This window comes from Barbus barbus, assembly GCF_936440315.1.
Source record: "Barbus barbus genome assembly, chromosome: 14".
NCBI lineage: Eukaryota > Metazoa > Chordata > Actinopteri > Cypriniformes > Cyprinidae > Barbus > Barbus barbus.
In genome coordinates, this window is record NC_136742.1 from 7,270,741 (window position 1) to 7,296,811 (window position 26,071).

At 34.6% G+C, this 26,071-nt stretch overlaps 2 protein-coding genes across 2 annotated transcripts; one reads left to right on the top strand and one right to left on the bottom strand.

Annotated features, from left to right (window-relative positions):
* Positions 1-1,969: 1,969 nt before the first annotated feature.
* On the bottom strand, positions 1,970-19,948 carry LOC306879997 (tetratricopeptide repeat protein 13-like). Its single transcript, XM_079433253.1, has 23 exons — positions 19,744-19,948; positions 17,842-17,936; positions 17,187-17,262; positions 17,029-17,099; positions 16,557-16,622; positions 15,333-15,425; positions 15,129-15,245; positions 14,349-14,459; positions 14,066-14,148; positions 13,837-13,978; positions 12,831-13,005; positions 11,841-11,997; positions 11,582-11,712; positions 10,618-10,750; positions 10,401-10,493; positions 9,221-9,304; positions 8,519-8,603; positions 7,013-7,122; positions 5,480-5,615; positions 4,448-4,527; positions 3,306-3,384; positions 3,144-3,223; positions 1,970-3,032 (listed from the first exon to the last, which is right to left on the bottom strand). Exons 1-23 carry the CDS (start codon positions 19,910-19,912, stop codon positions 2,918-2,920), a joined length of 2,481 nt encoding a protein of 826 aa, XP_079289379.1. The 5' UTR covers positions 19,913-19,948; the 3' UTR covers positions 1,970-2,917.
* LOC306879998 (protein ARV1-like) lies at positions 19,892-24,630 on the top strand. The gene is made up of 5 exons (XM_079433254.1): positions 19,892-20,206; positions 20,641-20,760; positions 20,904-21,057; positions 22,070-22,291; positions 23,800-24,630. Exons 1-5 carry the CDS (start codon positions 20,057-20,059, stop codon positions 23,925-23,927), a joined length of 774 nt encoding a protein of 257 aa, XP_079289380.1. The 5' UTR covers positions 19,892-20,056; the 3' UTR covers positions 23,928-24,630.
* Positions 24,631-26,071: the final 1,441 nt, after the last annotated feature.

A 26,071-nucleotide genomic window follows, 5' to 3' on the forward strand; every position in this document is an offset into this window, starting at 1 on the left:
ATCTAAACTTTTTTCTCGCAATTCGAATTTTTTTTCGGAATTTGCTATTTTTGCGAGTCCAATTCTGAGGAGAAAAAGCCTGTCTATTTTCTTAAAAATGCAAGAATTCTGACTTATATGACTTATAACTTGCAATTACTTTTTAAAAATTTTTTTATTCAGTAACTGAAACAAGCTTCCATAACCTTAGGATTAAGCAAAGAATGGCTAATTATGCTTTTGCCCAGTCGATAGTCCTCACCGCTCTCTCTGCATCCAACAGCATGTCAAACTCATAGCCTGTGTGATCAAGCCAGAATGTGGCCCCCTTCAAGAGAACCGTACGAGACCACCAGCACCCGCACTGACTGAGCTTCCAGAAGCTCCTGTATGAGAAAGAGGCAGAAACAGTGTCAATGTTTCAAAGAACACAGCGATGCTGACTCTGGAACATTTGCTACAAAAAAGCAGCACAACATTTTGCCTTGCCAAGACCACAGCTGGGTCAACAAGCTTTCGAAATATATTTTCCAAGCAACTTTCCATAATCAGAAATGGCTGAGGTTTACAGACTTGACTTGACTTGCAGCTGTGCAGTTTTCATCTCCTTTAATTGACAGGTTGTCCTTCAGCTCAGTCAGGTGGTCTCATCATGGCTGTCATCTAAAATGCCGGAGCAACACAAGGAGGAGATTCTTGTTGCCAAATTCAAAAATTTAACTGGAATTCTCAATTTACAAAACAATGAACATTAACTGTATATAGAGATACAGCTATAACCTATGGGTTGTATAACAAAAATAAATAAATGCATGGGGAAATTTCAACCAGGTAACAAGACAACCCCTCTCACGAAGCATGACATGCTAGAAACTGATTTTAAGCTACTATCCAGAACCGGCAAAACAACTGTAAACCTGTAAAATGTATTTATTTTTAATATCATGCTCAGGTCCTGTTAGGGGCTTCATAGCAGTCACATGAAAAATTAAAAAATGATATTGCTTACTTCCAGTTGTAGCAAGCCTTCAACATGATCTCGAACCTCAGTGTTTCTGTTAAATTGGGAATCAAATAATAGTATTTTAACCAATATACTAATACGGCATTGGTATTCAGTATGTTATGGATAAAGTACAGGCAAAAATGTTTTTATTATTTTTTTATAATTACCAACTAACTATACATTATTTACATATTACTGTTAATGACATTGCTACTTCCCAAATAAAAAAATACATTAATTTTATTGATAAGAATTCTTAAAACATGATGATTGCCTGGTACGCCATCATTCAAACAGTTATTATTCTTATTATGCAAGATATTTGACCATTGAATGCAAGGTTGTAACCATGGTATAGATATTTTGGGGGGGGGGGGGGTCCAAATGTGAGCCCTTCCCCAGATAATTTTTTTAAGTGCAATTCCCACAATTTTCATATATTGATAAAGATTTGCTCATCTAGAACATAGTTTTGAGGAATACATTGACTGAACAGTTTTTTTAACGATGCCGCAAGCCGGAGTTTACGGGCTCAACCAAGTGTACAATCCAGGGGGGGTGGTCACACAGTTTTGTTTCCCTTGTTTTTCCTAAATTGAAAGTAAATCGGAAATAACAACTGATCCACTAGGCTACAACCAGGGTTCATAAAAGCAGGGCATATCATATGTCACATACTACAGTATAATAGGCCTATTATGGGGGGGGGGGGGGGGGGGGGGGGGACATGGTAAGATGTTCTACCAAAGCCGACCAGTTCTTTCAAAGCCCCTAAGAGTGTGTTTTGACCCACTTCAGTAGCCATGCTGAGCTTCAGAGATAAACCTGTCATGCAGCAGATCAGATGATCTGGCGACTACGGAAACTGAACGGTGATTGGTTAAAAAAGTAACAGGAACCACGTGTCATTGTAGCATTTTCAGCAGCAGCACATTTGAGCAATAATAATTCACGACTGAATAACGAGAATTAGAAACTTAAATAGAAAATAAATAGAATAAATAATACATACGCCCTTTATTTCTATATTTTTGATCCACAAAAAAGGAGATCAAAAGGGGATTAAATACAACAACAGTGGTTTCATTCAACTGCTTTTATTGACTGTGGCTGTTCCAGCAAATAAAGTCACAGATTTTCCATTTCAAGTTTTTTGTGCGTTGAAGAACCCACCTTTATTTTCCCTCATGGAAAAATGTTTTTTTTTTCACAGGAAAATAAGTCTTTGCCAAAAAGCACCAACCATGACATGAAGAAGAAAACTGAAAATCTACTTAAAATCATCCGTTAAGAAGATAAAACAAAGTCAAAGATGTATAAGATTAATGAAATAAGACTTTTTTTGCTTCAAGTCAACTACAGATTGAGGCTCAACTGTTCCCAGTGTTTAAGGTCACATGAACATCTCCAGAATCCGATCGCACATTATTCAGTTGAGCCATTAAATAGAGACAACAAAAATGATAAAGAAGCCAGTGTGGACAGTGACCATCTTCTGTCTGTCAAACAAACAAAAGCAAACATATTTCCCCACTGTGTTCAAGTATTCAGAAAGGAACTCGAGCTGAAGAATATTGCTTAAAAAACTCTTCAAAGGACATCTCTGCAACAAATCACCGGTTTGATTCGAAAACCAAAAAGATCCATGAAAACCAACTGATAAATAATAACTGAATAAAGATTTTCAACTATATTCCAACTCAGATTATGCTTGCAATTGCTGAACTTTAATGACATAATAAAGGGCAACCCAAATTTATATTTAATTAAAAAGTTGAATAGTCAACGCTCTTCTCCATATTTGTGGAAATATAAAAGCTAAAAATCAAAGAATTTGTTCTGATATTCGATATGTAAAAAACATGTAAAAGTGAGGACTGTAAGCAAAGATGCCCTGAGTAGAGACGGTCCTATATTGATGGTATTTCAAGTTCAGGATTTTTTGGGACAGTGCGAAGAGGAGTCTGTGTTGAGAACTTCAATCATGGTCCTCGTTAACTGGAACGTCTCTGAAACCGATGGAAGGTTCTGGTACCAACTCGGCAAACTAGTTACAGAGAGAGAAAGAAGAAAGTGTTTGTGAATATGAGCATTCGTAACAGTGTTTGGGATGCTCGCCTAGGACTCAAAACAAGCACTCAATTCATTAAAGTTGTACCTCTTTAAGTTCATCCAACTCTTGACGTTCTTACTGAAGCGATCAGGGCTGGCTGTAGTCATGGCCTCGAAATCAAACAGCTGGTAGACAAACCAGAAAGAGTCAAGTATTACAATAGACGCTTATAAAGGGGCATGTGTCTCGTTGAATCATTGATGTTACCTTTCCAGATGGGATTTGGCCCAGCACCTCTTTCCCGCTGGCCATCAGAGTTCCCATGACCACAGAGTATGCCACAACACTGAAAGAATAACAGCGATTTTACTAATTAAACACGGTTCTGATATAAAAATCTGAAAACGTCATGTGGCTAAATCCGTATGTTCAAGAAACTGACTCTTAATAAGACAAATGTGCAATTATTTAATTCACTTTTTAAAATAAACTTCAAAACAACCAAATAAATTCATACATTTTGAAATACTTGTTTAAATAGTATTTTTAAAATGAAAGATCAACAACAGTATATTTATAACCAAGGAGGGAAAGGCCATTAACCAATCAACTGGCCAATAATTCTTTAAATGAATAATATGGTTCAAAACTTTCTACTTAAAGGGATAGTTCACCCAAAAATGAAAATTCTGTCATTAATGACTCACCCTCATGTCGGTCCAAACCCGTAAGACCTTCGTTAATCTTCGGAGCACAAATTAAGATATTTCTGATGAATTCCGAGAGCTTTCTGACCCTCCATAGACAGCAAGGATCCTACCACGATCAACACACAGAAACGTAGCAAGGGCATCATTAAAATAATCCATGTGACATCAGTGGTTCAACCATAATTTTATGAAGCTACGAGAATACTTTTTGTGCTAAAAAAACGACTTTATTCAACATTTCGTCTGATGTCACATGGATTATTTTAATGATGTCCTTGCTAAGTTTCTGTGTGTTGATCGTGGTAGTATCCTTGCTGTCTATGGGAGGGTCAGAAAGCTCTCGGAATTCATCAGAAATATCTTAATTTGTGCTCCAAAGATAAACGAAGGTCTTACGGGTTTGGAACGACATGAGGGTGAGTCATTAATGACAGAATTTTCATTTTTGGGTGAACTATCCCTTTAATGTAAAACAGGGATTTTAAAAAGTATTTCTAAACATGCAATCATTCTATTTTAATCCATTTAAAAAGTATACCTGTCAGTATTGACAGCTGATGGATTAAAGAAATAAACTTAGCTAAACTAATAAAAGCAATTACCCTTTTTAATGCCATTTTTTACTGATTATGCATAAAGTATTAATTCAACTTCCTAAAACCCTAGCAAACACCTATTTACCATTTTTTGTTTTCTTACCTGGAGCCTCTGGACAGTGGCATGAGGTTACAGAAGTAATACACCAGAGAAAGAATTAAATTACACACAGCATCTGCGTCCTACAAAGACAGAGAGAGTGAACATTTGAGGCTGTATGTTTATTTATTTCTTTTTCTTCTTGCTTTGTTACTCTCTGACTGTGGTCTGTGTTCTATAGTTATTAAATTGGAGGACCGATGGATCCAAATATTCATTGACAACAATGACAGCCAAAAATCAGCAAGATAACTTCATATTTTATGTTTATATATGTCATTTATGCATTTGGCAGATGCTTTTATCCACAGTAACTTACTCAATGAGTGCAGAAAGATTTACCAAACATTGATTAAAATTATAAGTGTGCAAAATAGTGAATTTTGTATAGTAAAATAGTAACTGGCTGATAGTTTTTAATATTTATGAATAATATAAATGGAAACTTTATGAATGAATTAACCATGGCATTGTTTAAAATAGAATCTTTTTATTTTAAAATATATTAAAATGCATTATTCCTGTGAAATAAAGCTGCATTTTCAGCATCATTACTCCAGTCTTCAGTGTCACATGATCCTTCAGAAATCACTCTAATATTACATAAAAATATATATTCAAATTAACAGAAATATATTCTAATGTTTCTTTTATATTCTTATAAATCTAAATTAAATTCTTCTAATGTACAGATTAATCACACTAAATGAATGCACTAAGCCTTAGTTTTTGTTCATGAAATTCAAATGTTGTGTGCCGCCCTGTGCAGTAATATAAAGACACAGGCAAAGATATCTGTGTGTGGGTCTCTCAATGTGTGAGAGACCAGACACACAGGTCACAGATCTCCCATAATTCTCTGTGTAACAGGTCAGACAGGTGCAGATTCCAGAACCGTTTACGTGACGCTGAATTTATTAGCTTCAAGAGACGTGACTAATGAACACACGCCAGCAGTCACACTACAGGTTCAGCAGGAGACAGAGGAGATTTTGAAATCAATGTTCAGCAGAGACAGACAGATGTTAATCTTACCCCGAGTTCAGTGGAGAGCACCAGGGCTTTGCCTTTGGCAGTGAGATCTTTATAGATGGCCTCAATTTCTGACTGATACTGCTGCGTCCTCTCATCTGTGGTCTGAGTCTCTACTGAAAACAGCATGTTCCCCACTCTAACACACAAACAACAAAATCATTAGCATAAGACACAAAATAAGGCTCGAAACTATAATCAAGTAATCAAAAAATAATAATTGCTAAACAGCCGTCATACATTGTTTGCGCTACGAAACATGTAAAAACTAAAATGGTACATCTGACTAGTTTATTACTTAAGCTGATTCGTTTATGTAGATTAAAAAATAAATAAAAAAACAATTTTAGCTTCAATTAGATTTAGAGAGGGTTTTAGCATGACGTAGCACACATTTATATTCACGGTAAAAAAAATTAAATTAAAATATTGCTGCGATTATTTATCACAACTTAAAAGAACAAGTAATAATGTGTTGTTTCAACTTAAAGTAAATGTTTGTGCTTGATTTAAAATGATAAGTGAAGTTAACATTGTTTAATTTAGTTTAGTTGGATATTTTATGTAAGCCTGTTTCCGCCACAGAATATATATATTTTTTTAAAGGTAATTGCGAAAAAAGGTAATTGCGACATTTTCTCTCACAATTCGGATTTTTTTCTCCCAATTGTGAGTTTCCATCTCGCAATTCTGACATATAAACACGCAATTCTAAGATAATTACTTGCAATTGTAAGAAAAAAAGGTCAGAACTGTAAGATGTAAACTCGCAACTCGGAGAAATAAAGTCAAAATTCGCAATTCTGAGTTTATACAAGCAAAAGCAAGTTATAAAATCAGAATAGCGAAATATAAACGGGCAATTGTATATAATCGCGAGAAAAAAAAAAGTCAGAATTGTGAGATAAAAAGTTGCAATTACCTTATTTTATTTTTCTTGGGCGTCCATAATATTTAAGGTCTCGACAAATCACAACAAAGTTTTTATAGCTCATTTTTACTACACTGTTGTTCTATGAATTTTCACTTCATAATAGGTTCAAGTGGGTGATGCAAATTTGTTGCATTACAACCAACAGTCATTACACGACCACTTTGGTCATCAAAACTTTTTAAAATATATTTAAATGTTCCTGTACAAATATATGCAAGTAAATAATATAACATATTACTATCTATCATTTTAGTGGTTCCTGGTGCATACTTGCTTATGTTCATTTTTTAGAAAAACAGTGTGGAAAAGCCGGTTAGATATCATGAAATGCATATAGATAATAGAGCTATATAGATAATAGCCAGGCACACAAACCTCTCATAACTGTGTGTGATTAAGAGTGTCTGAAAGACAGAATCTGTTCTCTAAAGCACCAAATTAATCATCATATTAATCATCTTCACCTCCAGAAAGCCCTTCACACACCTGCTTATGGAAGCTGTGAGAATTAAAAACATGGCCTGCTTCATCCCATAAACTGAAAATACACCAAAGAGCATGAACTGCGAAGGGATAATATTTCAGACTAGTTTAATTCTCACCGATCTCCGGTGATGGTGATGGTGAATCCGTCGTATTCTTTCCCAGGATCCTTCATACTGGGCACTTTAGAGTTAACCGTGAAGCCGTCTCTGGTTTTACTGTTGAACTGCTTCAGATATTAAAAAAACACAGAAGCACATCAGAGACGCTCTGTCTTTCTTCATGCGGTTTGTCATATAAACACAAATGCAAGTGTTAGATGCCAAGCATAATTATGAGCAAGCAAATAAAAAGGTTAGCAATCACAGCCCATGTTTTTACCAAAAGCTCATCAACTGTTCATATCATTACTCACAGATCTGACCGAATCCTAGACTAACTGTCATGTGTTGAGGGTGTTAATTGTTTCTATGACTAACACTCATTATTGTTCTCTGTGAACATCATTTTGATTATCGTATGAAATATATGAATGGTGTATCCAAGAAAGGAAGACTGAAATTAAATCATAAACATTCACAATGACATTATTTATGCAGTATATACTGTAAACACTACAGGGTTAAAACGTTTGGAATAATAATAACTTTTTATTTTTTTGAAAAAAGTCTCTTATTCTTATACCAAGGCTGCATTTATTTGCATAATTTACAGCAAAGACAGTAATATTTTGAAATATTAATACAATTTAAATGAACTATTTTCTTTTTTTTATGTAATTGATTCCTGTGATCAATTTTCAGCATCATTTCTCCAGTCTTCAGTGTCACATGATCCTTCAGAAATCATTCTAATATACTGATTTGCTGCAACATTTATTTTTATTATGTTGAAAATGCTGATATAGTACTGTTACAGTTTTAGCTGCTCAAATGTTTTGTAAAAACCATGATACAATACTATTTAAAAGATTAAAAGATAATACATCAATGACATTTAATTGATCAAAAATGACAGTAAAGACATTTATAATGCTACAAAAGATTTATCTTGCAAATAACTGCTCTTCTTTTCAACTTGTATGTATGAATCCCAATGTAAAAATTCAGAAAAGATTCAATATTAATATAATTTTTAACATTGATAATAATTAGTGCTAAACAACGATTTATCGCATCCAAAATAAATGTTTTTGTACATAATATGTGTGTGTGTACTGTGTATATTTATTATGTATACATAAATACACACACATGCATGTATATATTTAAGAAAACTAGGAAATGTTTATATATTAAATATATTTATATATAATATAAATATATACATATAAATACATGTAAATATTTTCTAAATATATACTGTATGTGTGTCTTATATATATATAAAAAAACTGGAAACTGAAAATATCTCAGACATTAAACATTGATAAACGTTTAGGGTGAGAAGGATGCTTCCAGACCTAGAAACAGTTACCTTGCCTAAGCACTAAGCAGAAAGATTACTTCATTTCATTCAGCACACAAATTATCCAGTTAATGATTAATAAAGATAATAATTAAATGATTAAAAAGACTGATAAACAGCTATAAAACTCTGTTTGTCATGTTTAATGCTCATGTTACCTTCATGATGGGCAGCAGATCCTCCACTTTATTCACATTTTCCAGAGCCTGCTTTACTTCCTGAAGCCCCCGCGGGTTATACGCCCTGATGGAGAAAAACAACGTGCATGACAATTACTCCAATGTATTAATAAATGGACAATGAATAAAAGATAAACCGTATGTGAGTGAATGCATGCATGAATGAGGCAAATAAATAAAAAAATAAGGTGTTTGAAGAAAATAATTAATGAATTAATAAATGAATGAATAAACGAACTAGGTTTATAACTGAATGGTGACATGTTTGACTGAATGTACAGGGTATAAAATAAAATGTACGCTACTGTTTAAAAGATTTTAGTTATGTTTCTGAATAAAGTCTCTTGTGCTCACCTAGGCTGTATTTATTTGATCAAAAATACAGTAGTAGTAGATTTTTATTTAATGCCATGTCAGCATCTTAGGCTATTTTCATGGCAAAAAGTGTGCTTTGGGACTCGGTCCGATGCTGTGGTCAAAAGCGTTTTTCAAAAATCACTTAGTGCACCTTTAAATGAGTAAACGGAAGCACTAACAAACAATTGTGTTAAGCTTTTGTCAGTATATTTAAAAAAAAAAATTCTGCCTCCTAAAAAAAAAAAGAAAGAGAGAAAGAGAAAGAGAGAGAGAGAGAGAGAGAGAGAGAGAGAGAGAGAGAGAGAGAGAGAGAGAGAGACTTACCCATGATAAACCAGTATTCTTTCCTTCACAAAGCTGAGAATGCTACTGAAATACTCCAGATATCTGATATTAATTATCTGGCCTCTGTGAAACAACAGAAAAAACATTAAAACAGGCATAGCAATAGTTTTAAGTCTTTCACACCACAAGTGTGAGCGGCACATATTTTATGGCACCAATGTTGACAGGTTAGAACTGGGGTCTCAAACTCAATTCCAGGAACCTAAAATAAACATTATGTGTTAAAAACCATTAATAACTGTGAAATATGACTAGCACTGAGCGATGTGGGATGTGAGTGTAGCAGCTGATCACGGCACACGCTGAGCGCTATAAACATACTAGTGCGCTTGTATCCATCAAAGAGTTCATGTTTACAAGAAAACCACTAAATGAGACATCTCACTTGTACGTTTCAAAAAGGCCGCATGAAATGAGGTGACAGGCCAGAGGCCTTGAGTTTGACACCCGTGTCGTCACAACAAAAGCAGCATTCTAATAGGAAGTAAAACTATTCATACTCTGCTCACGCTTGAGGTATGAAATTGGCTGCATCTTCTCTGGACAGAATCGGCATTAATGATACCAATATTAGCATATGCAATATTAGTATTATCTAATAATGGTTAGGTATCTATTTTCATTGACAGCACACTGAAGGGCTGCACGATTTGGGGGAAAAAATCTAATTTATTTAAAGGTTTTCTTTGCTTGTTTGCAAGGCTACATAAATTGGTCGGCACTTTGTGATTATACATCAATATAGCTATAAAATAATATCAATATTAATACTACTACTTATAATAATTTTAATAATAATTTGTACTACTATTAAATAATAATAATAATTAATTACAAACATTTACAAATAAAAACTAAATAAGAAATATTACTATTGTAATGTTTTAAAGCAAAATAAATAAATAATGAAAAATAGAAATTATAATAAAAATATATATAAATAATATAAAATATAATATCTACGGCTGTCTTGATTTCTTTAACTTTCATCCAACTAACAAAATCGTGTGGTTGTGGAGAAATGAGATAATCATTAAAACTTCATGGTTCTAGTGATCATCCTTGATGCGCACTGCCCTTAAAAGTCAAACAAAGTTCTTAAGCGATTAGGCCTGGCCGCTTTACAGAGCAAATAACAGGTTGAGGGCAGAGACAGTACCTGATGAGGTTAATGTGGTTGTTAAATCCTCTGCTAAGACTCCTGGCAGGCATCTGATCCAACCACAGCACAGGCTGGTCTGGATCTGCAATCCTGCTCAAGTCCGTGAACACACACACACACACACACACACACCAGCAAAGATTAATCATCAAGCCCTGGTAACACCCTCCACAGAGCCGTGAGAAGAGCTCAGGCACGCTGGCTGGAATCTGACCTTCTCCATTTCACTGCGATGTCAAACATGTCTCTCCACTGCAGCTGTCTGGTCTTTCCGTTGACTCGAACCTTCGAGTTACTCCAGGTGCGCTGCATGGCCTGCATCACCTCTATGGTGGCCAAGCCCATCGCTACACAAAACACACAATAAAAACACAAGACTATATTAAAAATGCAATTCAGAAATATCACAACTTGAATGCACCTCTTCTATGATAAGCATGCGTTTATTTTTTAATTACAATTCATTTTGATATTCTTTGGAAACAAAGACAAAAATGGAACTGTTTTAGAAAAAAGTTCTCATAAAAATGATATAATTTAAACAAAAAATGAAAAACATTAAGTAGGCATAGGATTGTTATTTCTAAGATGAAAAAATGTAAAATTAATAAAAAGAAAAGTAAAATCACTGCTCATTACTTATTATGAACAAACACTTGTTGTCCAATCAACATGCAGAAAAAACAGCATAAAACAAAAAAATTATATCATAGCTTTTGACTTTTTAATGACATTACAAAAAATGTCCTGTGGTGCAACTCCTAAAAAACCTAATGATATTTATAAATTAATAATTCATGATATTTGCTATAAAAATAACACATTAAACCCAGAAAATTATATTTACTACTAACGATTGTTTATGTATTCAAGGTGCAAAGAAAATGTATCAAATTTAATTTGAAGGCTGCATCACATGATTTAATATAAACTTTTCTATATTTATATTTGTAACACCATTATTTAGCGATTTTAAAGAGCTCTGACCTCAAATATTTAACAAAATTATATTTCAAATTAAAATTAAAAAAATTACTAAAAGTAAAATTACAATGTATTCAAGTGTCTGTGTTCTTTTTTGCACCACGTGTTATTGCTATTGTTTTATTATTGAATCATTTATAGTCATTTTTTAAAAAGTATGATTTGATTATTTAGTGCTTTTAAAGAGCTCTGACCTCTGTGAATCCTGAGGTTTGGTAAGAAGCCTAATGTGTCGTACTGCATCAGTGCGCCGAGGTGATCCGCTGTACAGATCAGCTTCTGAACTTCAGCAGAGTAACTGTCAAAGTTCTGAGGTAGAACATCTCTACAATCACAAAACAAGCAGGGAATATAAGAAAGTTACAACATGCAAAAACATACTAATTACCTCGTTATTCATAAATATACATTTAATGTGCCTATGATGCCCCAAAACACTGCATCTAAACTCACTTAATATGAGGCTGAAGACCAGGCTGTTCTTCATAATCCTCGATGAGGAAGGGAAGATTTTTTGCCCAGTGGTTTTTAAAGTTTCCAGGCAAATCCTGATCAACATTATACTCCGCTACCGGTACATCCAGATGAGAGTGTAAATAACGGGAGTATTCTATTACATGAGAGACAAACAGAGGCATATTTCAACTCCAAATCATTATCTAAATACTTCACACCTTTTACTAAAGGGGTGAAATCAAATTGAGATTTTTCATGTAATATAATTACTATCCTACAAATACACACACACACACACACACTATTGTTCATATGTTTGGGGAATTTTTCTTTTCTCAAGTAAATGCTGTGGATCATGTTACTAAAGTGATTTATATATTTAAATAAATAAAATGTATTTGAAATTGTAATAATATTTGACAATATTACTCTTAGTGCTATCAAACGATTAATCGCATTCAAAATAAACGTTTTTGTTGACATAATATATGTACTGTGTTTATTTATTATGTATATATAAATAAATGCACATGCATCTGGTATATATTTTGAAAATATTTACATGTATATACATTTATATTATTATATTTTATATATATAAACATAACATTTTTCTTAAATATATACATGCATGTGTTTGTATTTTTATATATATATACACACATAATAAATATACACAGTACACACTCATATTATGTAAACAAAAACGTTTATTTTGGATGCGACAGCACTAATTTTGTACTGATTTTCTGATAAGAAACTAAAAAAAAACAACTTTATTTTCTTTTACTTTAATCTGAACCAGGTTGATGCCTCACATCATTTAATAAATAATTGCACTTCTATTACAGAATTTATTTACATTCGTGAACCGATATTTTTTCTACGGTAAGATGTATGACACTGCTGTAGCTAAATTTACTGGTTTATGTCACAAGATAACACCATCTATCTGGCTAACACTCTTATACAGGTGTAATTTCTCACCTCGGAGATATTTGACTTTGAGATACTCAGAGCTGGCTTTCTGTCCCAAGAGAGGGTCGTTGAGCATGACTTTAGTCTGAGCTTTTATGCCCTCGTAGAACTGGCCCATGGCCACGTGACTGAGACCCTTCATGTACTGACACACTTCATTATAGGGCTCCAGCTGCAGACATCTCTGAAAGACAACATGATAAAACACAACTGAAGCAAACAACCACAATTGAATGAATGATCATATTCTGCCAGAACTTGACATATTGGTTCAAACAAGTGCTTTGAGCTTCTGTTTACCATATTCAATGTGATCTATATATGTAGTGTTGTAAATAAAAACCTAAATTGCATTTGATTCATATGGATTACTTTTACGATGTCTTTATGAACTTTCTGAAAGGTTGCAATGGATATTGTGATGGAGGAACAGAAATCTCTCAGGTTGCATTTAAAATAGCTTTTGCGTTTCAAAGATGGACAGAAGTCTTGTGGGATTTAAACGACATAAGGGTGAGTACAGAAGTTTCATTTTGGGGTGAATTTTGACTCTACTAGCAGCATATATTGTCAATTACAAAATAAAATAATTGTGAGATGTCCCTCACTTTGAAATATCACTTGAAAATGTAATAAAATAATGATTTGCTTACAAGTCTATGGCTCAAGGTATTCTAAAACGATTTTAACGCATAAATGTGAATCTGGTATTTTTGTTCAAGCTTATAATAACTGATATTAATTCTTCTGTATTCTTATTAATTTCACTGCAATGCAATATACTTCCCATTAAAACTGACTATTTACTGGGAAGTAATGTACAGTGGGATTTGATGATATTATCTATCAAGAATTGTTTTGATTGGAACATTTAAGGTTATGATATTAACATTCATTACATTGAGTAAACAGTCTACTTCAAATCTATTTTACTTCATGTTGTTTTTATTACTATTTGGCAACAAAGAGAGAAACACAGCACCATTTGGGACACACACACACACACTTGATTTACCTTAAAGTTGCCGATGGCCTCCTGCAGGCTGCCGTGATGGTACAGCATCATTCCTCTGAGCTGGAGAGACTGGATGTGGTTCTGATCCAGTAACAGAGCTTTCTGGAAGCTCTCCATAGCATTCTCAAAATCACCCAACTCCCTGAACACACACAAACAAACAACTCTCTGCAGAGAAACATATGAAAAAACTGACTGTTAAAATCATCACGAGTCAGTAGCAACTCACCTGTAAGCCTGAGCCAAGCTTTTATATGCATCTATGAAGTCTGACTTCAATTTGAGAGCTTCTTTAAACACCTCTATAGCCTCCTGCATACAGAAAACATCATTTTAGTAGACAGTTACAGTAAATATATTCTATTTTTTTTTTTAAAAAACCTTTAAACATGAAACTTTCTGCTGGTTTTAGTCCAGTTCTTACATCTGAACTACATAAGGTTCTTAAACCAGGGCATTCTGGATTGGTTTTCACTTATACATAAGTAACACATCTGTGATTTTTTATTTACCTTAAGGAGGCCCCTGTGGAAGAAGGTCAGGCCTTTATAGAGCATAGCGATGGGCTGGTTCTTCTTCAGCTCTAGAGACTGCTGGAAATCCTCCATGGCTGCCATATAATCCTGAAAGACAACGAGAGAAAGGAAGGTATCTGTAAATATTATAAAATCAATTAAAACAACATCTTTCAAAAGTTTGGAGTTCTGGAGCTTTCGGTTTTTAAATGCAACAAATCGGCATTTCATAGTACAATAAACCTTATCTCATAAGATTAAATTATTTGTGATATGACCCCTACAATTAAAAACTCACTTATCTCTTTTTATATCACGCTGTAGTATTATTTTTATGATTCATAATTTTTTTCTTCAGTGGGCAAACAATACATTTCATTTATAGACAGTTAAATGTTTTGTAAAACCCCCTCGCCATAACCCACCCAAACAATCAGGCACAATTATATGTAGATAGATTTCTATCATAAATCCAATAAACACGAATAAATGAAATAAGCTTAATACACTCTTTCAATGTGTATCACCAAATGGACACGCTGTAGTATTTATAATGCATCAATCAAGTTACTGTTCAACTGGATAACAATAGATATCTTCACTTGTGCTAAAGCTGACAAACGTGAAGTTTCTGGACTCTGTACCCAGACAGAACCAGCGCTATCTGTCCGCTCTGGACATTATATAAAGTGATCTATAATAGATCTACGCTTTTATCTATTCAAGTCAAAATCAAAGTGCATCCTGACAGATAAGACGGCCGTGTCGTGTGTGTACCTCTGATATGAAGAGCAGCGTTCCTCTGTGTCTGTAGAGTCGGGCTGAAGGCTGCAGCTGTATGGCTTTAGTCAAATCAGACAGAGCTTCACTGATGCGGCCCAGAGGTGACAGAATCTGAAATCACACGCTTCATTATTACCACTAAACACCTTAGAAACAGTCTTCATTAGTAGTGAAGGATGTCAATGCCTTGCTCCTCACCTCCGCCCTTTGCTCATACACTTCTGGCCTGCTGGGCTCCAGTGCGATCACCCTGCTCAACTCATACAGAGCCAAGTCTGCGTTCTTTATGTCCTTCAGAGAGAGTGAGATTCATTTATATGCACAGCTATGACTAATATTGCACATATATTTGTAGTGTTTGATAAAGCAACATACACAAACTACCATTCAAAACTTTGGAATAATTCTGATATTTTTATGTTTTTGAAAGTCTATTATGCTCGCCAAGGCTGCATTTGATTAAAAATACTGTAAAACTGTAATATTGTGATATCAGTTCTTGCTTGGAAACCATGGTGTTTTTTTCAGGATTGACTTGAGGAATAGAAAGTTCAATGAACAGCATTTATTTAAAGAAATCTTTTACTGTCATGTTTGATCAATTTAATGTGTCCTTGTTGAATTTTGTATTTTTTTTTTAGTGCTGTCAAACGATTAATTGCGATTAATCGCATCCAAAATACAAGTTTTTGTTTACATAATATATGTGTGTATACTGTGCATATTTACTATGTATATATAATGACACACACATACAGCATATGTTTTTGAAAATATTTACATGCATATATTTATATTCAAATAAATTATATCATATATAAATATATTTAATATATAAATGTAACATATGTCTTAAATATATACATGCATGTGTGTGTATTTATTAGTGCTGTCAAACGATTAATCGCATCAAAAATAAACGTTTTTGTTTACATAATACGTGTGTTTACTGTGTATATTTATTATTTATATATAAATACACACACATGCATGCATATATTTAAGAACATTTTTTGTATATTAAATATATTATAAATATAAATGCAAACATTTAAATACATGTAAATATTTTCAAAATATACACTGCATAAGTGTGTATTTATATATACAGTACACAGACATATATTATGTAAACAACTTTTATTTTGGATGCGATTAACCGCGATTAATCGTTTGACAGCACTAGTTTTGTTTGTTTTTTACCCTGAACTTTCTATTAAGTGACAATGAAGACTGGAATAATAGCTGCTGAAAATTCAGCTTTGACATCAAATGATAAAAATTTAAATGTTCTTCTAAATTGTTTTTACTATATATTTTTTAATCAAAAATCTAGTCTTAGGAGACTTCTTTCAAAAACATTTTTAAAAAAATCTTAATTATTCCAAACGTTTGACTGGCAGTGTTAAACAAAAGACTGACCTGCAGACTCTTTTTGCCGTAGGCTATTCCCCGTCCATAGATGGCACTGACCAGCTCAGGCTCTCCCTGGTGACAGAGGACACTTCTTTTGTGAAAAAGGGCTTAAAACAAGTTCATTAATTCTCGTTCATTACTACTACTCAACCTTAGTTAGAGTGTTTCTGTTGATATTCATTCAACTGTATACAACTGATGTACTAATATTTCAACATAAAATGGCCTTCACAACTTTCACTTCTAGAATGCGGATATAGAAGTTCTGCGAGGATGTGAATGCTTTTAACAAGTCATAATCTTGAAATCACCGATTTTTTATTTATGTATTTTTACTTGGAATAATGGGAACTAATAAATCATGCGCAACAAGGCCAGAAACTTTCATTATGAATGGGGACAATGTTCATTTCATGTTGATTTTAACACCAAATAAACATTGTATCATTATGTTTACTTCAGTCCCAACATAACTGACCTGCAGCAGTAATGAGAAGTGCTTGATAGCTTCATCATACAGGCCATTTCTGATGAGAACATAGCCAATGGCTGAAATAAAAACAAAACCATGTTAGCAGAGCACGACACGCGCAAAAACCACACTTGCCAAAGTCCAAACAATGAGCTGATACACACCAAGTTCTTCATTGGTATTTTGGTTTTCCACAGCGAAAGGAAACCGACGCTGTTTGACAAACAACTTTGCCTGATTCTGTGGTGACAGAAAGAGAAACATGTCAGGAAGTAGGTCAACCTCTAGCAATCAATCCAACCCACCAGTGGTTGCAAAAACAATGTGAAGACACCCATAATTACAGAGGATGAGAAAAACACCTTATTTTTTGTGCTGGATAGGTTTTGGTTTCAGTTTGACCCTCTTTTTTATAGTGTTCTAAGTTCTAAAGAGCAGGTGTTGAAGGAATATTCACCTGAAAATGAAAATTCTGTCATCATTGACACACCCTCACACACTTTATGACTTTCTATCTTCAATAAAAACTCAACAAATATTAATGTGCCAGTGTCACTTTTTCATGCACTTAAAATGAATGGGGACTGGAAATTGCAACTGCAAAATGCAGCAAAAAACAACATTAAAGCACATTTTATGGTGCTTTTGGTCATTTTAACAGCCCCAGAACCCAGTCACTTAATCAATGTTGTTCAAAGGTTCACTTCTGCGTTCAAAAGAAAGCAAGTCAAAAGGAGGGTAAATAAACAATGACAGAATTTAGATTTTGGCCTGACCTAATCCTTTAACACTGTGCAATATAATGCAAATGCAACTCACAAGGATTTTCTCTGCATTGAGTGAAAAGATGGATTCGCAGGGTGGGTCGCTCCCCTCTTCACAGTCCGGATCCTCCAACTGCAGGATAGCTGACTCTGAGGAACCAAAAAACATTTACCGGATGTGACCGGCTAACCAAATAACTTTGGCTTGAACTAAATGTAATGAGTGTTCAATACACCATCTAGATCACTGCTTTATTACTGGCTTTGCTGCTGAAATCAAATCAAATGCTCAGAAAATTACAAGGTAACACATGCTATCCTCGTCGATAGCATCAAATGCAGTCTGGATTGTTTTTCCCATGCATAGTTTTGTCCATTGGTTTTTAAAGGGATGGTTCAGCACCCCCAATTTCTATTTTTTCATCATTTTTCTCACCCTCATGTTGTTTCAAGCATGTATGAGTTTCTTTCTTCTGTTGAGCATAAAAGATGATATAGAGAAGAATGCTGATTCCCAAACAGTTGACGGTACCCATTGACTTCCATTGTATAGAGAAAAAAAAAAATACTATGGAAGTAAATGGCTACCGTCGACTATTTGGGAATCAGCATTGTGCAAAATACCTTCTTTTGTGCTCAACAGAAGAAAGAAACTCATACAGGCTTGGAACAAGGGGAAGGTGACAGAATTTCATTTTTGGGTGAACTAGCATTTTAAAGATGCCAACAAATTGTGTGACATTTTGTGTAATTTGGCTAGTTGCTACGGAGCAAAATATAAATCTGTGCCAAAATACCCAAATGCCTGATTAAATGCATAACCTTAAATAACAACAATATTTATTTTGCTTTCTTGAATATTTGAATATTATATAGTTAGCTGCACTATAGTCTTTTTTCCTCTGCTTTTTATTATCTATACAATTGTCTTTATATTGCACCATACATCTGTATCCATAATGCAAAGTCATGTAATATTAGCTCAAAAAGCATTAAATGTGACCCTGGAGCACAAAACCAGTCATAAATAGCACGGGTATATTTGTAGCAATAGCAAATAATACATTGCATGGGTCAAAATTACAGATTTTTCTTTTATGCCAAAAATCAGGATATATAAAAAGTTCATTTTTGATGAGTAATATGCATTGCTAAGAACTTCATTTGGACAATTTTAAAGGTGATTTTCTCAATATTTTTTGTTCCCTCAGATTCCAGATTTGCAAATAGTTGTATTTCAGCCAAATATTGTCCTATCCTAACAAACAATACATCAATGGGAAATCTTAGGGAAAAATTGATCCTATCAAAAAAAAGAAAAAAAGAAAAGAGCCTTATGACTGGTTTTGTGGTCCAGGGTCACAAAATACTTAAGCATGAAATTATTATTAAACAATCCACCGATAAAAGGTAACCTAACATAACCTAATCTCTCATACTCTATGGATCACTTGAGTTAGTACATTGTGTTCTTTCATTATGTGTTACTAGGATTGTATTTCAAGGCTCCTTTGGATCAAAACACAACCTGAAACAGAAGACCAAGTCATGCCATAGTAATTTGAAAAAATGCCATATTTACTTCCTATAGTTATTGTTACTATTGAAAACAGCGGACTCTTGCTATTTGTATTTTCATGGCACTCATTTAAGTTACTTCAAAGAAAACCACGATCATCTCCATCTGCTAAAAGCAATCTTGAACTCAGTGGCACTCAATAAAAAAAATATTGGTGCATGTTTATTTAGCAATTAGAAGCGCATGCATGATCTGCTTGAGTTTCTACAAGCATTTTTAGAGTTTTTTGCTTGTATGACATGAGTTGCTGCATGCATGATGCGAGTTTCTCCTGTATGATCTGAGTCTCCGCATGCATGATCCCGGCAAGCTCGTGTCACTGCGGAAGAGAGTGAATCAGATGCACAGTATATACATCAGGACGTGGCAGAAGCTCACCGCAGTCCGCCGCATACTCCTCCCACTCGGCCGGAGAGCTGCAGCCGTGCTTGTGAAGGTCGCTGTTGAAAAAGGTCAAGGTGGAGAAATACTCGCTGGATAAAATAGCTCCGCATGAGTACAGCAGCGACAGAGCCGCCAGCACAACTCCCCCGCCAGCAGGTGCCATGTTGTGAGTAATGTTATGAGCAGGTGAGGAGTGGTGAAGTCTGGGTAATGTAGTTGCGTGGAACTAAATCCCTGCTTCCGGCAGTGGCGACGCAGAGGAAAAGAACTACATTTCCCGTCAGTAGCCTGGTAAGCCCCGCCCCTCATGGAGGTTCAGGAAGCAGTAGGCGTGTTTTCATGCTGTCGTGTCGTATGGAGAATGGCACCCGGACTGTTTAAATGCGTCGAGTGTAACGAAGTTGCAGACGAACTGCATCGAGATTACAGCAACGGAATACTGAAGATCACCATTTGTGTGAGTGCATCAAGTTCAAAAAGTCAAGTGTAGTTTGTTTTCTCTGTCCTGTTGTGGTAAGCATGCTCGCAAGGCCTGAGGTACTAATGCATATACAGTGAAGAGCACGGCTGCATTTATTTCTCTATTACTTTCTCTTTTTTGACTGGAAAAAAAGTTCTACATTTTCACCAGTATTGCCCAGAAAAAAAAATTATTTGTTGTCATTTACAACAAATACGGTCCCGTTATTGACACCTTTAAAAAATAAATAATAATAATAAACTTTTAATGGCTTTCAGCATAATGTAAGTAGCCTACGTTAAAAATTTAATGAAAAAATATGCATATACAAATGATAAAATCAGTGTATAAGCTAACATGCATTGCTGTTCATAAACTGTCATTCAAAACTGAAACTAACTGATGTAGGGTTGTTGTTTTTTTCTCTACAGAGTTCATGCAAGAAGCCAGCTGACAAATACATTGAATATGACCCAGTTATTGTTCTGATAGATGCCACTTTATGCAAAATCCAGGCCTTTAGACATATCCTCTTCAACACTGAGATCAATGTAAGTAAAACTTTTATACTGGGTTTAAAAAAAAAAAAAAAAAAAAAATGCATGCTTAAAGTTTGTATACTGTGTGCTGAGTACAGACAGTACCGAGTATTGTATTGTGAACACAGCCTCTGTTCCTCTCTCTCTCTCTGTAGATCCACTGGAAACTGTGTGTGTTCTGTCTGCTGTGTGAGGCGTATCTGCGCTGGTCCCTCCTGCAGGGGTCCCAGCCCAGCAACGACCCTGCTGATATCATCCGTTACACTAAAGAGTGGGAGTTTTACTGCATGTTTACACTGGCTGCACTGGGTAAATCATCGTTTGTAATCAACTCAGGCACTGGCTAATTAGAACGATTAAAAAGGACTAGTTGAGTAACAATGTAGCTTAGAGGTTATGCATGTTTATGAAGGTATTATGAAAGATTTAGGGGTTTGTAGTCTATTTTTGTAGCCCTAGTATTTTTACTGTGATCTGTTGAAAGGTCTGTTCTGACTGTTCTGCAGGCTTACACTACAATTGATGATAGTGCTTTATGGGAAAGGGTTAGTCCCCTTTAATTCCCCTTAAAAAAAAATAAAATCAAAAAGGGGAAAACATTTAGAATAAAGAAAAATGTTTTTTACAGTACATAAACTACTGCTCAAGAGTTATGTAGGATATGTAGGATTATTATTATTATTATTTAAGAAGTCTTTTATGATCACCAAGGCAGAATTTTTGTCATTAATAATACATATGAAATATTACAATTTAAAATAACTCTCTTCTGTTTAAATATTTAATAAAATGTAATTTATTCCTGTGATGCAAAGCTGAATTTTCAGCATCATTACTCCAGTCTTCTTCAGTGTCACATGATCCTTCGGAAATCATCCTAATATATTGATTTTGTGCTTATAAAAACATTACTTATTATCAATGTTGAAAATGAAGATTGAGAACAGCTTTGATTTGATTTTTGTAACTATATACAAGTCTTTGCTGTCACCAGTTTAATGCATCATTGCTCAATATAAGTGTTAATTTCCAAAAAAAAATAATACTGTTTATATTAGGATTTGTTCTTTTTGTACTTATTTACATTGCATTATTTTCTTACTGTACTTAACATGATTTTTGTAATTGTCATGAAAATAATATTTTAAAAAATGATACATGTACTACTCTTATTCTTATTACTGTAATGCAAACGGTTGCAATACAGGAATGAGAAACTGGGAATATGTTTTGCACTTTAGCATAATGAGAATTCGGTGGAAAATGTACATAATCATTAGAAATTGACCCTCATTCTCGCGTATTCTTTGTGTTTTTCTAGAGTTGGCCGTGTTTTGCACAGGTGTGTTGTTCATTCTCTGGGTGGCGCAGCGCTGCTGTGGTTCCTCTCTAGTATTCACTCCGCTGTTGAAGGCACTTCTGCTGTCCAGCTACGGCAAAGTGCTGTTAGTTCCAGCTGTCATCTGGGAGCACGATTTCTCCCCGCTCTGCTTCAGCCTCATACGACTGTTCGTCCTCACCTCCAATTCACAAGCCATAAGAGGTGAATCTCAACTTTTATGGAGTCCACACACTTTAAACACACTTGCAGGCAGCGCAAGATAACCGTACGCTCTCTTTCATTCACATAGAGGCAAAGTGAAAAGTCCACATCACACTCACAGAACCAAAGTAAACACTTTCTCTTTCCCACACATATTCGTTCGCACAGAGGATGGGCCGTTGTTTGCGTAAGGTCTTCACGGGTGTGCTAACCACCCCCAGCAGTTCCTGTAGTGTGTGCAGATGGTTCACCAACACTGTTATAGGGATATCAACAAAACATTGATTTAAGTGTATTTAAAGGAACAGTACACATAAAAATTAAAATTGCCTGAAAAAGTACTGATCCAAGATGTAGATGAGTTTGTTTCTTCATCAGAACAGATTTGGAGAAATGTATCATTTGCTCGCCAATGGATCCTCTGCAGTGAATGGGTGCCGTCAGAACGAGAGTCCAAACAGCTGATAAAAACATCACAATAATCTAGGGCTGCACAATTAATCGTATTTCTAATCGCGATTACGATTATGGATGCCACGATTACATAATCGTTCAAAGCCGCGATTACAAAAATAAATAAACAATTAAAAATGCCCACTTGCATTATTCTGTGTGCTTTGCAGCGCGGGTGTTTAACAAACTCAAACACCCTGGATAAAAGACATTTTGTCTAACTGATAGTTGTCACTCATGATAGATATGTTAAACGCCAACCGGGTCAAAAGCGGAACAAATAGCGGTACTCGTTTGAACTGTGCGCCACACAGATCTTTTATGAATTAAGAGAGAAATATGCACAGATCAAGCACTGTTTATAAGCAAAAACGCTCCAAAACGGGTATGCTGGAAAATTTTGTTGTGAGAGGACAACAGAAGATGGACTTTTTCACTTGAGGAAATGTTAATATGGTTTATAGACTAGTGTTTTGGCCAGAAGCTATGGTTTAAAGCAAAATAGCCTAGCCTTAATGATGGATTTGTTTCTTAAAAACACAGTTTTTCACTTCACAAGACATGAATTGATATTTTTACTCTCATTCTGATGGTACCCATTCACTATGAACTTAACTACAACTTGAGTTTTTTTTTTCTTAAAGCAAATTTTCATTTTTGGCTGAACTTTTCTTTTAATGGCGATTCATTTTGGCACCCGAGTGACTGGCAACCAAGACCTTCAAAAAAATATGAAAAATCATCAAAGTGTGGGCAAATGTTAGTGTTCTTTAGCACATCTGGACGCAGCTGAAAGATGCTTTAAATGTATTGTAATGTATAGGATGGATATTTCAGTGACTTGCTTTTCTTGTCATGTGGTGCAACCAACATGCAGGCAAAAATATAAAGCATGAAATTATATTATAAAGAGACTGCCTGCAAACCTTTATGACTATATGTCAATAAGTGTACAAATATTTGGAGTACATTATGAACTTGGCACGTGTTTTAAATTACATTTTTAAAATGCATTTCCTTTATCGTGGACACATTTTGTGTTTTCTCTGTTTCAGTGATTCTGAACTGCAGTCGGTGGCTGTCTCTCCTGGCGGTGTGTGGTGGCTTGCTGTTAGAAACATGGGTTGCCCAGGCTTTAAAAACACTGCAAGTCTGTTCACAAGACTATCTGTCAATGCTGTAGTCTAGAAGAACCGGAGTCCAGATGATAAATGGATGCTCTATGAACTGAAGCAAAATGAATGAAGAAGAAAGTTTGAGTTACTAAACGGTTTACCTTGTAAAATCTCAGATGTGAATGTAGAGACTGCTTGTCGTTACTTCGGAGATGTTGTTTGATCAAGATGTTCTGTACAAAGGAATTCATTGGCAAGTCCAAACTGAAACTAAATGAGGTCATAGAGAGCACATTTTTTATCTTTACTATGGTTACCACATGGTTATGAGTTTTTACGTGCTTATATATTGAGCTAACTCCATTTAAAACCAGTAATTTGTCTTCACTTGTGAATTCTCCTCATACAGAAGAACTAGTTTGGGTCTGTATAGAAAAAGAGCAAGCCTGTGCAATTTTCACAAAATCCTGGATGTTTATAAAGACTTTGAAGACATAGCTTCACATTCCTGAGGTCATTTGTCAAATTCCTCAATTAGCTCGTTAAGTCAAATATACTACAGATGCCTGTGGACTAGTGTCGACACGATATTGTAATGGTCTGAAAACCATCTGTTTTTATTGGGATGTTTATGTATGGACTTTCTTACTGATGTGATTTATCGCTGTTACGTAAATGTGAAGTGTTGGCCTTCAGTATGAACTTGTACAACTTGTTCTGATGAAAGTCAGGGAATAAATCTTTCGCTTATTTGTGAAACTGAATGTTTTGTAAGAGTTTAGTTGAGGGGGATTGTGGTAAAGGCTATGTTTGATTCATTGTGGTATTGGTTCAGATTGGTGCCTAAAATCCTCATTGGCACAAATCAGCTTTTCATATTTCATTACTTTTAAACTACTGTTTAAAAGTCTTAAGAAGTAATGCAACAGAATATATATATATTAGTGCTGCCAAATGATTAATCGTGATTAATTGCATCCAAAATAAGTTTCTGCTTGGGTGTGTGTTCTGTGTATATTTATTATGTATAAATACACACATGCATGTATATATTTTAGAAAAAAAAATGTTTATTAAATATATTTATTTAAAATATAAATTATATGAATATATAGACATATAAATATTTTCTAAATATATACTGTATGTGTGTGTATTTATATATACATAATATACACAGAACATATATTTTATGCAAACAAAAAACTTTTTAATCGTTACCCAGCACTAATTTTATATATATATATATATATACCTACCTGATGCAGTAGCATTTAAAATATTATGAATTAAGTGCTAAAAATAATTTCAATGAATTACAGATAGAAAAATATTTTAAATCAGTGTTGTTTTTTAGTGTATGTAGTGGAAATATTCAATCCACACTGAATATATTTTGTCATTTGAAGATTATGACTAAACACAGGTCAGCGTGGAGCGTCCACAAGTCAGAACAGGTTTTAAATATCTTTGGTGCTTGATCACACGCTGGTATTTGTTGTCGTTCCTAGGGTTTGGTTCAGGTCTGAAGAATCTCTGTGTGTCTGTTTCATAGATCAGTATTGTTTAAGAGTAAAATAGCATGCTAAATAAGGCCTAAAATGAAATTATCCTATAAGTAGAGAATGTAAGGTTGGGCTGCGCTCAAATTAAAGTCAATTAGTTCAAGTCATTCTTTGAATACTGTATAGTTTTGCAGATGCCATCTGGGCAAATTTAGCATAAATTCGATGTCATCATTTTCTGTAAAGTGTACAAGTTAGAAAAGTTCAAATGATTCTATAACAGGCCTACCTCCCAATTATATGAAAACTAAATAGTTAAGGTCCTGGATGATGATCAGTCAATATACAGTGCCCTCCAATAATATTAGCACCCTTGGTAAATATGAGCAAAGGCGGCTGTGAAAATAAATCTGCATTGTTTATCCTTTTGATGTTTCATAAAAAAAAAATCACAAAATTCTAACCTATTCACTAATAAGGTGTTTTCCCCTGCTATTAACACATGTAATGGCTCCTTTACCACGGTCTCTGCTGCACTTGTCTTTCACTTGTTGGAAAATCCCTGGTCAACGTGACGTGGACACATTCAATAAAGATTAGAGTAATCCAGCTCAATCTCCTGAACAGGTGTTTAGGCCCAAACTCAGAGGTGTGGATTTAGATTTACAGATTTAGTGCACAGCAATAAAACACCCCCATATGGAAAC